This window comes from Lytechinus pictus, chromosome 5, assembly GCF_037042905.1.
Source record: "Lytechinus pictus isolate F3 Inbred chromosome 5, Lp3.0, whole genome shotgun sequence".
NCBI lineage: Eukaryota > Metazoa > Echinodermata > Echinoidea > Temnopleuroida > Toxopneustidae > Lytechinus > Lytechinus pictus.
In genome coordinates this window covers 17686241-17699389 of record NC_087249.1, presented here as the reverse complement: position 1 = coordinate 17699389, position 13149 = coordinate 17686241, and the positions used below count along the sequence as shown (strand labels likewise).

The window sequence follows — 13149 nt, the reverse complement described above, 5'->3', positions numbered from 1 at the left end:
TGGTTAAGTGTAAAGTGGACCGATCTTCTTACAGGTATACAAACTTTGCTCCAGGGATGAATGCAAATGAATTCCAAATGGAAGAAAAAAATCCATCATTTCCCCACTTTTTTATTTCCACTTTGATTAGGAAGCCTTCCTTGAAGGTCTTTCTGTAGCAGTAGCACAGGGACTTCTACTCAATAATCAACTATCAATCGTACTCAAACACTAAAAGCACGAAGAGAATTACATTCCTCTACATCTGTTCTTTTATTACTTCCAAGGAAAGTGAAAAAGAAGTAAAGTTTAGAGCTTCACTTTGATAAAATAAAATAAATGCTACATGTACTGATGTACAGTAAGAAAGTATTCCATTTCAACTAAAACAGAACCAAATTTTGTCAGCTTCTACAATGAAAGAAAAAATATTGATTGAAAGAAAAAAGAACTTGATAAAATTATACAAGTTTAAAAGTATTTTTCCCTTTTCTTTTCTTCTTTTACACAAGTCATAATCCTTCTCCATCACTCAACTCTGTCTCTTTCGTTTCTTACTCTTCCGTCTTTCCTTTTCATCCCCCTCCTCTTTGTTTTTTTCTAACCCTTTCTTTTGCTTATTCTTTGATCTTCCTATCTTACCCTGCCTCTCCATATTCTACTTAACTTCTGTCCATGTCATATTGAATTTCTATTGGACTAAAAAACAAATACTTTAACATGCGATCTTTCCCAACTTACAAGTGCTGGTTATCTTGGGGAGAAAAGCTTTTTATGCCCCAACTCCACCATCGAAACAGGAAACTTAAAAGATTGCTTCACTACATTTTATCTCTTAAACTCTTCCCTTGATCCAAATTTCAAGTTCAAGTCTTCCTCTCTAAACCTCTTTTGTCAAAGTTTCTGCAAATGCTCCATCTTCTCCCACTCCCCCCCCCCCCCCATCCATGATTGATAGAGAAAAAGAATGTTGTCTCAATCTTAACTGTCCTATCAAAGCATGTTCACACTGCTGTTCAAGTAAACACATCTGTGTTTTTAATGCCACTGAATAGTGGATAAAAATACACTTTCTCTACATTGCAATCTTTTCTTAATTCATCCGTTCAAAGCTCAATTTGGACAGAAGCCGATAGCAATTTGCATAGACTCTTTTGCTGATTATAAGGGCCATTTTTAACATTCGGAGGGCAAATCGTCTTTTAACTTCTTTGTAGCTAATCTCTAGCACTAAGACTCGTATATGTAAACAGGAAAGACCAGATGGTGGTGTTTAAATAACAACGTGGACAAAAAATATCCTATTTCATCTTAGTTGATGGCAAGAAAAGAAGAAATATGGATAAAAAGGAGATATCAAATTTCATCTTGGGATGAATTGCACAATTGATTGTGTGGTTGTTTAAAATTGCTTTGTTTGAAATCATCACTGCTTCAAAATCACAACTCCCAAGAGAGGACAGGTTGAAAGACAGTCTCTGGAAATACAACAATTAAACTTTTAACTTCAAACCGCAATGAATTTCCTGCCGCTATGGGACTCTGACAAAGTTCACATTTGCTTCAACTTGCTAAAAGATACTGGAAATATATAAGGTTTCAATACAAGCAATATTTAAGTGCCTAATCTTGGAAAAGGATTTATTCAAAGAAGCAAAATAACAATCCTACAATCCTAACAATTCTAAGGAGGTTTCCTTTGAAATTTACTCATATCATTTTATTTCTGCTGTAAGTTTCTCAAACATCATAGTTTGCTAGATGATCTCAAACTTTGAAGTGTATGTATCGGTACCTACTATTTCATTTTTCTTTGAAAGATATCTTCTTTTTCAAATGAAACTGAGTAAATTGCAAATTTTGGAATACTTACTGTGTAAGAGCTTCATGACCGCACGTTTGTAACAATGGGAAAGAAACAACAATCCTAAGAAATATTTCTACATCAATTTCTTTAATTCTTCTAACAAGCCCTCAAGGAGACCTATCCTTAGAGAAAAGAAACTCAATCCATATCAGCCTGTAGTAGGAGCATTCTCAATTGAACTTGAAGAGTGACCTCAAGTTACAGAGCATAAGCATAACCTACATGTACAAGGCTCTAAATCATGTAGAGCCTTGTAGGTTATGGACTTGCACCTTCATACATTTCTCAACTACTTCAGAAAAAGATCAGAAAAAGTGTTGAGTTGTTTGAAATCTTGGAGTGATGGAGGACTGCCCCTTTACGAGTATGCCATTTTGATTGCTTAAGTTGGCACAACTGCACGCCAAGTGTACATGTATATCTGAAGTGGCCATCAAGTCACCTTCAACAACATGGGCAATGACGCTAGTTCAAAGGACATTCTAATAACATGTTTGGATTATAAAGGCCATGAAATGTTGAACCGCTCTTAAAGAAAATGTTCAAGTGCCTTCGGAGACGCAACGCCTACGAACAACGGACCAAAAACAGCAACCATGAGGGACATGCTTTTCCCCCTTAACATATTCTTTGGAGACATTCCTCTATATAGAAAGTGTTTTCATTGATGTCTTTGGACAGAGGGTTCAACCTTAATGAATATGCTCAAGTGCCCGCCGGAAGCCTCCAGGTAAAATGGTCAATGTTTTCGTTATTAGGGGGGATTCTCAACCCGCCCTTTATGCTTCGTAAAGACATCCCTGATATACAGTACCGAAAATTTTAGCTCAGCAGGATATGGTGTAAAACACCCACGACCCATATTTTGTTGGGAATCGGTCCATGGGGGCGCTTGATATGACCTAATGAATACATAATTAGCCCCATTGAAGTCGATGAATTATTTGCCTTGTTCATATCATTTAGAAACTGGGGCAGTATTTGTGAGGTCATTTCATCTTTAAAAATGAAATTGGTATTCTGACTCTATAAATAAAGGATGTGTTTGCTGGGAGAGGGGTTTATTATAAATATCATGAATATAATGTCAATTATGAAATCCATTATATTTATATTCAATATAAGTGTGTCATGACAATCACGGTACAGTATTATTTTCTTCATTTCACATGAGTTCATGAATTGGCACTGAATCAGTACATCTAATTTCAAAACTTCACACACAATCCCTCCACAAAAAATATGCACGTGTACATGAAAGTGGGGATCATTTTCAAGAATTGCCAAGCGCAGTTTTTTTATTTTTAGTCATTTCTATGTATTTCAGAAATCAGAATAACAAGGATTGTTCAGAAAAGAATCTTTCAAATGTATCTAGAGTGGTCTATTTTCAGCCCCTGAACCTAAATTAATAGTAGTAAAAAATAAAAAAAAATGTTCTATAATGGCTCCTGAACTTCAATACATGTACCATCTTCATGAAAAGGTATCCCTGACGGTATTGATTTTTAAAGGAGAATTAAACCTTTGGAACAAGATAGCTTGTGTGAAAACAGAAAATTGAAGAAACAGATCAACGAAAGTTTGAGAAAAATCTGACAAATAATGAGAAAGTTATGAGCATTTGGATATTGCGATCACTAATGCTATGGAGATCCTCCCATTGGCAATGCGACAAAGATGTGTGATGTCACTTGTGAACAACTCTCCCCATTACTTTAGTATATGTATTCAGTTAAACTGCCTCTTTTATCAAATCTATCTGTAGATCATGTGTTCTTTCTATAGAAGAGCATGTAATACAGATTTATAAAGAATACGTCATGGATGAAGAGTTTGTATCATAAGAAAAAGCAAAAAGGAGACATTTTGGGGGTATTTTGTAGTCGATCAAAGGGAAAGTCGTTCACATGTGACATCACACATCCTTGTCGCATTGCCAGTGGGAGGATCTCTATAGCATTAGTGATTGCAATATTCAAATGCTCATAACGTTCTCATTATCTGTCCGATATTTCTCAAACTTTCTTTGTTCTTATTCTTTGAGTCTACTTGTTCCAAAGGTTTCATTTCCTTTTAACAACAAAATTTGATATGCCTCATGCACACTTCAAATACTACACTGTTTTCTTGAAAAAAACATTTCAGAATGGCAAGCCCAACTAAGAGACAGACTTGTTTGCAGTAAGTGATACTATCATGCAAATCAGCTTGGTCTATTTTTGGCCCCTGAACTTGGTTGAGCTCAAGTATTTGTCATTTCAAGTGGCACAGGGGCTCTTAAAATCGATGGTTGTTGAAGGCAAAAATCTTGCAAAATAAAAATGAGATTCATGTCTGCTTGGGAGATTGAGACAAACTGAACAAAAAACATCCCCATGAAAGGAGATGTTATTATTCAGGTATGGAATGTTTACATGCTACTTAATAGGGGTGCACACAATAGATTCTCTTAAGAGCCGCAAACATGAATCAAAAAGTTCAAATCGCAAACAAAAAACAAAGATTTCGTCCACCACAAATTCTCCTTCTTTTCACAGGACATCATAATCTGCAGTTTGAACCAAGAAGTATAACTCAACTTTCGTTTTTAAAATGCATGACCAAACCATAACACTCATCCGTAGAATGATGATTAAGATTTCTGCTGTGTTTTGACTAATTTTCAACGACTATGGATCTGCAGATTGGTTTTACCTTTTCAGCAATTCATATTTGCATACATTGATAGGCAATTATCTCTATGACCAACAAAAATGCAACTGTGAATTGAACACCCATGGAATGAACTAAACATCTTTGAAAATCACTTATAACTGGGAATGTAAGTGATTCAAGAAACATCCCCCCTCCCAAAATACAAAAGCCTAGTCGAAATATGGATAGCTTAACTGGAATTAGGTAAATGGGCTATATGTAGATGGCAATCAGGCCAAATGGTTAGAATACAAGCTTGTTGTGGACATACCAGGATTAGACCATGTGGGATTAGACCAAATGGGAAGTAGACGGAGTGGGTGAAGACCAAGTCGCTATTAACTCTATTAAATAAAGTGTCATCACTTGCATCAGCATTTTTATTACAAAAACCCAATTTTTACATCAATTCAGATAATAACATTTTCCCCCTTCTCTGTTTCCTTTTCTCTTTTTTCTTGGTTGCATAAAATTAGGGGGGCAAGTGCCCCTAAGCTCCCCCCCCCCCCATCTGTATGCCACTGAATACAATTACTTTCTTTGTGACATTTGATATCAGCCCCCCCCCCCCCATCAAATCATCATCATATACATGTACATGCATGTGAACACAGTTGGAAGTCGATGTGTCAAACAGTCACAAGTCATAGTGAGAATACGCCTTGAATAGTGAGTATAGGCCATTCTAATATCATGCAATCATCTCTTTGAACACTTGATTTTTTTTCCCCAAAAACTCTGATCACATTAATTTTCACTCGCATTTTCATACACGCTTCACGTTTCCAATTTCGGCATCAAGTTGAAAATAAATCCTACTAATGTCTCCAAGGCCATCACAAGAACATAAGTGGAACAGAGAGATGGATGGACGCCTGAAGGCATGACGCCCTGGGCAGCTAAGTTTGGCAGATGGAGGGATGAAAAGCCATAATGGGTTGATGAGATTAACATACAAATTGCTATAAATTACAGATACAGATACTGATACAAATTTCTGAGAAATAAAGCATTTATAGTGCTGCAAAGTGCTGTAAATTGATGTTCTTACATGATAAATTCATATCTTTGATGCCTGATCTGTACTACTTGGAAAAGTCATGATCTATACTGGGACGTTGTTTACTTGAGGGAGCTTTGCATTATGCAATTGATGATAGGCGCATTGATGAAAAAAAGGATCAATTACACATAGATCCATGCAAAATTGAAAATATTAATCAAGGACATTGATGTTCTGCCTTGCCTGTATTGTGTAAGATCCATCTCACATTAAAAAGGTTTTCCCATAAATTAAGACATTACTCTAAAATCTGGTAAATTGCGAAACGCAGGCAGACAGTCAATGCTTTACACATGGTGGTCACAGACATGCCAGGCAAGCACTATACAAAAGAATATATATATCATGCTGTGATTAATCAAAACCAAGGAAGCAACATGCTAGGATTATTTTCCAATGGTTTAAGGTAGACTTGTCTAAGAACTCGGCATGTTAGGGGAGAACTACAGAGGGCAGTATTTCTGATTCTAAATCCATCCAAGACAAACAGTAAGCCTAACTACAACCAAAACAGATGCTATTTGTTGGTCAGCGACTGATCCCTACAGATTATTCATGACAGTCTGCTCTGGAATAGACTGTCTGCAAGAGAACAGAAGGGGGCAGTATTTCTTATTACATATCTATATGAAACAAATTCAATACTAGTCTTGTAGTAGGCCTAACTGTGACCAAAACGGCCACTATCCATTTCTGAAGTCTAATCTCATTCACAATAGTGTTTATGGTAGCTTCCTCTGGAATAGATTGCTACAGGAGAGCAGAATAGGGCGTTTTTCCTGATATTAAGTTCTAGCTACATGTACTGGCTGAAATAGTTTGGTATGCTCCATAGTCTTCAAATTTGGAAACATCACATGCATACATATACATGTACATACACATTCATGATTTGAAAGTGATGGGTTGACATTCTTGAATTCAAACATGCAGTTTGGTCGTTACTAGGTATTGGGATAAAAGACTTTCATGCCATGCTTTGTATGAACAGAAATAAAAATCACAGAAAACAAAGAGTGAACTAAAATCAAAAGGTGGAGACAAAAACAGGAAATAAGCAAAGAGAAAGAAAATAATGTTTTCAACTATATTTTAAAATGTAGGTTTAAACCATATACCCTTATAACAACACATATAATATGTGGTAAAGAAAATGTAAAAACCTAAAAATATGTTAGTGCAGTTAATACATTTTCTAATTGAATGAGAAAAATCATAATGCTGAAGTTTTTTTCCATTGGTTTTTCAATTTCATAAATTTTTATTATGAATACAGCACAAACAAGACTTTATATGAATTAGATATATCCCGAACAGTTCCCTGCCAGCTCTGAAACAAAAGAAAATCAAAACAAAATGATCAAAAGTGATGAAGAAATAATAAAAGTTAATAATGAAGAATCTGCGGATGAAAGTAGAAAAAGGTATTGTGGTGAGAGAGAAAGCTAAAGAGACGCGTGCATTACGTGCATCATCAACCTCCTCTTCTTCCTTTTCCTCCTCCCCATCATTCCGGTTGCCATGCTCATCATCGCCATCATCATCAGCAAGATCGTCATGGAAACAAACAACATTGGCATATTCCGCCTCATCATCACCACCTTTGTGGAGCATCACCGACTTGCTCTGCTTCCAGATGTTGAGCATCCGGAGGTTGTCGTAACCGGAATCGACCAGTTTCTTCCAGTCGGGACTGGCTATAACGTTCTGGTAGTGGTTCCTCTCTGCCGGCGTGAGCTGCTTGGCCAGCGGGAGGAGGCTGGCCTCGACGTCCTCCTTGGTCGGTGGGTTGTTGTAGAGGGACGGGGTTCTCCGCTTGGCCTTGCGGGATGGTTTCTTGACGTTGTTGTTGTGGATGGGACTATGTTGCGGACTAAGATGGGGTGAGGAGGAGCTGGTATGTCTTGCTAGTGTAGACAGTGGTAGGAATGAAGCAAGGAGAAAAGCACAGTACAAACATAAAAGAGTAAGGCATACATGTACATGTACAAAGACAAACATTACAGAATATCATTCAACAAACCATTAGAGAAGCGGATATTCCCTTCTGAGTGAAATTACCATAAACCCTTCTTAGGAATACCACATTAGGCATGCACACCTATTAAAGATGTACATGTAAAGCTAGTTTATGAATGCTACAAACTAATGAAGGGCATACAGCGGTAGGACACAAGGTACAAGTTGTAGGTTATATTTGATACAGGATTAAAGACAAGGACCAATGTAGCCACAATTCTACAGTATGAAAGCTTGACCACCAACATTAAGGAAATGTGAAGGAGGAAGATAATTCAATTTGAAAGAATCCATTTCAAGGTATCAAACAAAAGATGAAATTCTTGAAATATGTTGAAATATATATATTTCTTTTATCATAAAATATAAATTAAAGACAGTTTAATACAAAAGGCCTTGAATATTGGATCTGTGATCAAAATTACTGAAAAGGTATATTGCTGAAATGGTTAAATGTGATTCTCAACTGTAGTGATTTAAGATTTCTTTGTAGATTTTATTTTGTATATCAATATTTGTATTTTGTATATTTTGTAGTTGTTTATATGTATAAGATATTAGTATCCAAAGGAACTGTTGCTGGGCAAGCACCATGAGCGTCTCTGGACGGTTTGTGTGTGCGCTCAATAAGATATCACTATTATTATTATTAAACTAAATATGACTGGCATCTTGTCAGGATATATATACATATTTGGCATTGAAAGAATTTGCAAGTACAGTTATGTTCAATTCCAAATCAAACCTCAGTTCCAAAATGAAGCTTCTACATGTAAAATGTCCTTTAATTTAGGAGAAATATGCAGTTATTTTGTCTTCACAATTTGTGTTCCATTGCAACTAAACTCAGCTCAATGCCCCACTATGCTTGATTATGGGACTTCCACAAGATTTGCAACACACTAATAGTCTTTTCTATCTCTTACATGTATATTACAAATTGACTGCAGCAGATGAATTATCAGATCAGTGTGCCTATCTACACCTGCCTAATCATGAAAATATTATGAGAATATTTTTAACACTCAAGAATATTCAACATTTGTGCTTCTTAAACAGAAATTTACATGTATACAATGCTTCTAACAGGAAATCACAAGGCAATGAATCTTTTGGAAAGAGGAGATAGGGCAGAGGAAAGAATGAAAAAAGGAATTGTAAATATCAATGAAAATATTGAATCTAAACAAATGTCAACAATTAAACCAGGGAGGGGTACAGAAAATACAAACTAAATAGGTCCCACTAAAAACACTAAGTGATCATATACAGATATGCAGGACATTTACATGGGCAAATAACATAGAAATGAGACAAGGATCTACCGCTATTACAATAGGATGTAAATGAATGAGATACGGAAAGTTTGAGAACCAAACACCATGTGCTTACATGATCTTTGAAGTGGGTTGTCCAGTGCTGTTGGTACGTTGTTCCTCGTGGGCGAGGGCGTCCCTGCGGTCGCCCCGTAGATGGGGGGCTCGTTGTCTATATCGATTAACCTCCCCGTCATGGGCTGGTGGCCTGGGCCGGGGCCCTGGGGACCTCTGGGGTTACTCGATGTCGGGCTGCTGTTTGAAGGGTGGTGGTTGCTGTCAAGATATGATGGGGGATTGGCAGTGTAGCCGGGAGGGGGAGCGGCAGGGGAAGAGCCCCCTGATGCCTGCTGCCCAATAAGTTCTTGGTAAGGCTGTTGTCTCTGTATTGGACAAATAAATCAGAAAGAAAATAAATACTTTTAACCAGTTTAAATTTCAATAATTATATGTAAATGTGAGACAATTTAAAGATTTCGAAAGGAAATTGATGTCAGACTGGTGCTAAAAGCGCACTGTTACTACACCAAGTAGATGGCAATGAAGCCCTCTCCGCATACATGTAAGACTGAAAGGGAGACAATCAAAACCACAGAAATATGAATCAACATGGAGGCAAGAAAGATTTCTTTCTGCAAGTAATGAGTTAATTGATGTATAAAGGGGCAGCACAACATTTGGTTGGCACTCCCAGGCACTCCCAGGCACCCCGCCCCTACATGTATATATAAGATCAGATGAAAGTCCTGGGAATAAACTCATGACCTCTAACATCACAATCCAAAAGATACAAGTCAAATGTGAATCCACATCTGAGTCAGTCATTAACTTCACCATACCATCACACAACACCCAGATGTTTGTGAATATGATGGTGAAATTCAACCAAGAGGTGGCGCTATTCAGTGACCAGAAATGGGAAATTATTGAGCTACATTCTCACATTTACTTTTTTCTTTCTTTTTTTTACCCAAACACAGACAAAATAATTTTGGGGATTGAAAAAGCTGCTGCAAAATCCTGCATAAATGTACCTAAGAGGGAAATGCAAAATGATAGAGACATGACTAAAGCAACTTTAAATCCATCATTCCCCCTATTGCATGATGTATAATTCTTGTTTCCTGATATAAACCAAGCAAACCAAACCAATAAACCACATAAACCAACAGGGGAGTATTTCACGAAGAGTCTTGACAGTGATTTTCACGTGCTCTCAGCCAATCAGATGCTAGGATTTCCAGTAGCTTATAAAATTTCCAGGTGAAATCACTGCCTTGATGAAACACTCCCCTGGATTACAGTGATACTTACTGTTGGGCTGGTTGGCATGTATTGGCCTGAGGGTGGCGGAGGAACGACTCTGTCTGGCAGCGTCACGTTGAGTTTACTGATGTCGTTGTAATAATCGGGATCATCGCCCCAAGCCGACTCTTCCTCTTGAAATAAAGGCTCCTCCATTCTGCAAGGAAATGAAGAGAGACAATGGTTCATGAGGAATGAAAATATTTCTCTTATAATCGTCTTTTATGATAACAAGTGGGGATCAACACGCATGGGTCATCATAAAATCAGACCTTTAATAATTGAAAACTGCTACCTTTCATTACTTTTCAACAAAGTCATTTTTATTCTGGTGCAATTTTTGGGGGTTGAACCATTATTTTTCATATTTTGACTGGACTATAACAATACCAACGATCATTCAGATTTTCTAAGTTGGAATGTTCATATCAAATGCTATTTCTCTGAAAATCGGATCTCAACAGAATAGATCATGAATTATGCATCAGGCTTTACAGTGCATTCTACTGAGGCTTGAATTTTAAATACCTGTCAGGGGTACTGAAGACTTGTGGTGGATTGCGAAGGTAGTCCTTGAACCTGATTTCAAACGCTTGACCAACCGTCGTAATGACATCTTGGGCTAAACCTGCAAGACACTCCAGTACATGACACGCTAGAAGAGAAACAAAAACACAAAATAGAGAAACATTTTAAAAGGATACTTCACAACACTAAGACCATTCTCTATAATTTACAGCACAATATATAGGGCGAGTCCGGAAAAAAGGTAACTAAAAAATCACGATTTTAATGAAAGTCCTTGTCATGAACACAAATTAAAAGTTATGTAATGAAAGCATCATCTTCTCTCAAATTCATGTAATCTGATGCCATATGGATGATAAGGAGGTATTCTTTGTTGTACCATGTACATGTAAAATTAGATAAGTGTCAAAGTTAGGCATGAATGCAATGAAAAATCCAGATGTCAACAAAGCTACATGTATAATGATACAAGAGTTCCAATCAACATGGTAAAAATTCATTGCGAAATGCTTACTTTTCAAAAGATGACATGACCATTGTTTGATATATTAAGCACTTTAGGCATGAATTCTCATGATTTAATTGAAAAGTGAAGGATTATGCATCATTCATTGCAGACATGCCTTACATTGATACAAACCTAAATTTTATACACTAAAAACAATATTCCAATGATGTCATGGCCTGTAGAAAAAAAAAACAACAGACAAGTCACGTTGTTCTTTTTTTCAGAGAGAGCGGGGGAGAGAGGCCATGGAATTAATGTCTTTTCTGCTCTCACTAGACTCTGTCACTAAACACCGTAAAAAAAACACCGTTTAAATACTTTAATAGCAACACTGTTTAAGCTGTTTTAAGCCTGTCCCTCTAACAACCATTGCTTAAACTTTTAAACACTTACTTAAACTTTTTTTAACAACTTGTACAAAAATTGAAATAAAATAGTTGCTAGAATAACAGGCTTAAATAGAGGTGCTTCAATATTTAAGCAGCATTTCTACAGTGTACTATCTTTGTTGTGTGTCCCACCCAAAACAGATGTCACCATCACGGCAGAAGGCTTTACAGGTAGATGAAATTGTTTGATAGAGGTCATGGGGAGGATTAAGATACTCATCATGGATGATCTATAAATAGAGAAATGATTCATTATATGATTCTAGACAGATACTCTTCTAATGAGTACATCATGTTTAATAGCCGTCGGATGTCAGGGGCAACCCCAACGTGGTGAGAAACATCATCACCAGGGTTCACACGCAAGATGTACATGAATACATGTATCCTTCTGTAAGATACAATGTCTTGATTCCTATTGTGCGCACTCCACCCGGATGTGGTGAATGGGTATCCATCAGGTTTCCTTGAATGAACCTGGTACTGGCAACAGCAGCCCCAGCTAAAGCAGATGATAATATACAGTGCATCCTTCAATAGGCACTTTATAAAATGCTAAATTTCATCATTACTATGAAGGAACGAGAAATTAAACTGGATGGGCATTAATTTCAAACAGAAACCTAGGACAAAAGCAACACTGTAGCCTATGGAAGTTCAAGTCACAAGAAGGCCTATGAAAAGCAATGATAGTGTGAATAGCAACAGGTCCTCCCGAAACGTACTATGCATCACAGACAAGATCAGCTTTGACCCAAGAGTTAAAAAACTATATATGCCATCTGAACATAGCCAGAATGATAATGCCACACTGCTGCGTCCCACCAGGATCAGGCGTTCTTTCACTTTCAAAGTCTTTCACTGCTTCCCACACAAGTTGACCCATTTCTTTTCTGCCGCTATATCATACCACATTGTATTTAATAAAGATTAAAATGGTAGAAAAGGAAAAAAATTGCACAAGATTAAAAATAAATCTGAATACCATGTCATAAAGCCTTTGTTTTCAATAGATTTAATTGTTGTAATAATATGCAAATAGGGGATAACATTTGAAGATTAGAAGAATACACATGTAAGTCAAATTCTTGTCTCCTATTCTCTCATTTGTTGTTTGAAGACCGTAAACCACATCAGCGATTATTCTCTCATTATCTGCCACTCCTCTTCCTCCTTTTTTCTTGACAACCATCTCTTTTAACTCTCCTTGGTCATTTTCTTTTTCTATCTCTATCACTTTTAATAGAACTGTCATCTTCCTCCTCTTACACCTCATTTTCTTCTATTATTTCTTCTTAATAATCTTTTCTTTTGATTCTTCTTCACTATCGCCTCCCATCCTCCTTTATTATTTTCCCCAACTATCTTCTTCCTTGTTATTTCATTCTTCATTATTATCTTCATTTTATCTCCTCTTCATTTTCTTCATCCTCTCTTTTTATTCCTCCACAAAAGTTCCAACATTCCCTCTCATTCTC

The 13149-nt window shown here is 36.8% G+C and overlaps 1 protein-coding gene across 1 annotated transcript; it reads right to left on the bottom strand.

The window, feature by feature from the left end:
* Positions 1–5003: 5003 nt before the first annotated feature.
* Positions 5004–12863, bottom strand: LOC135154107 (uncharacterized). The gene is made up of 5 exons (XM_064099352.1): positions 12743–12863; positions 10775–10901; positions 10256–10403; positions 9018–9324; positions 5004–7513 (listed from the first exon to the last, which is right to left on the bottom strand). Exons 1-5 carry the CDS (start codon positions 12861–12863, stop codon positions 6858–6860), a joined length of 1359 nt encoding a protein of 452 aa, XP_063955422.1. The 3' UTR covers positions 5004–6857.
* Between the last annotated feature and the right edge of the window lie 286 nt (positions 12864–13149).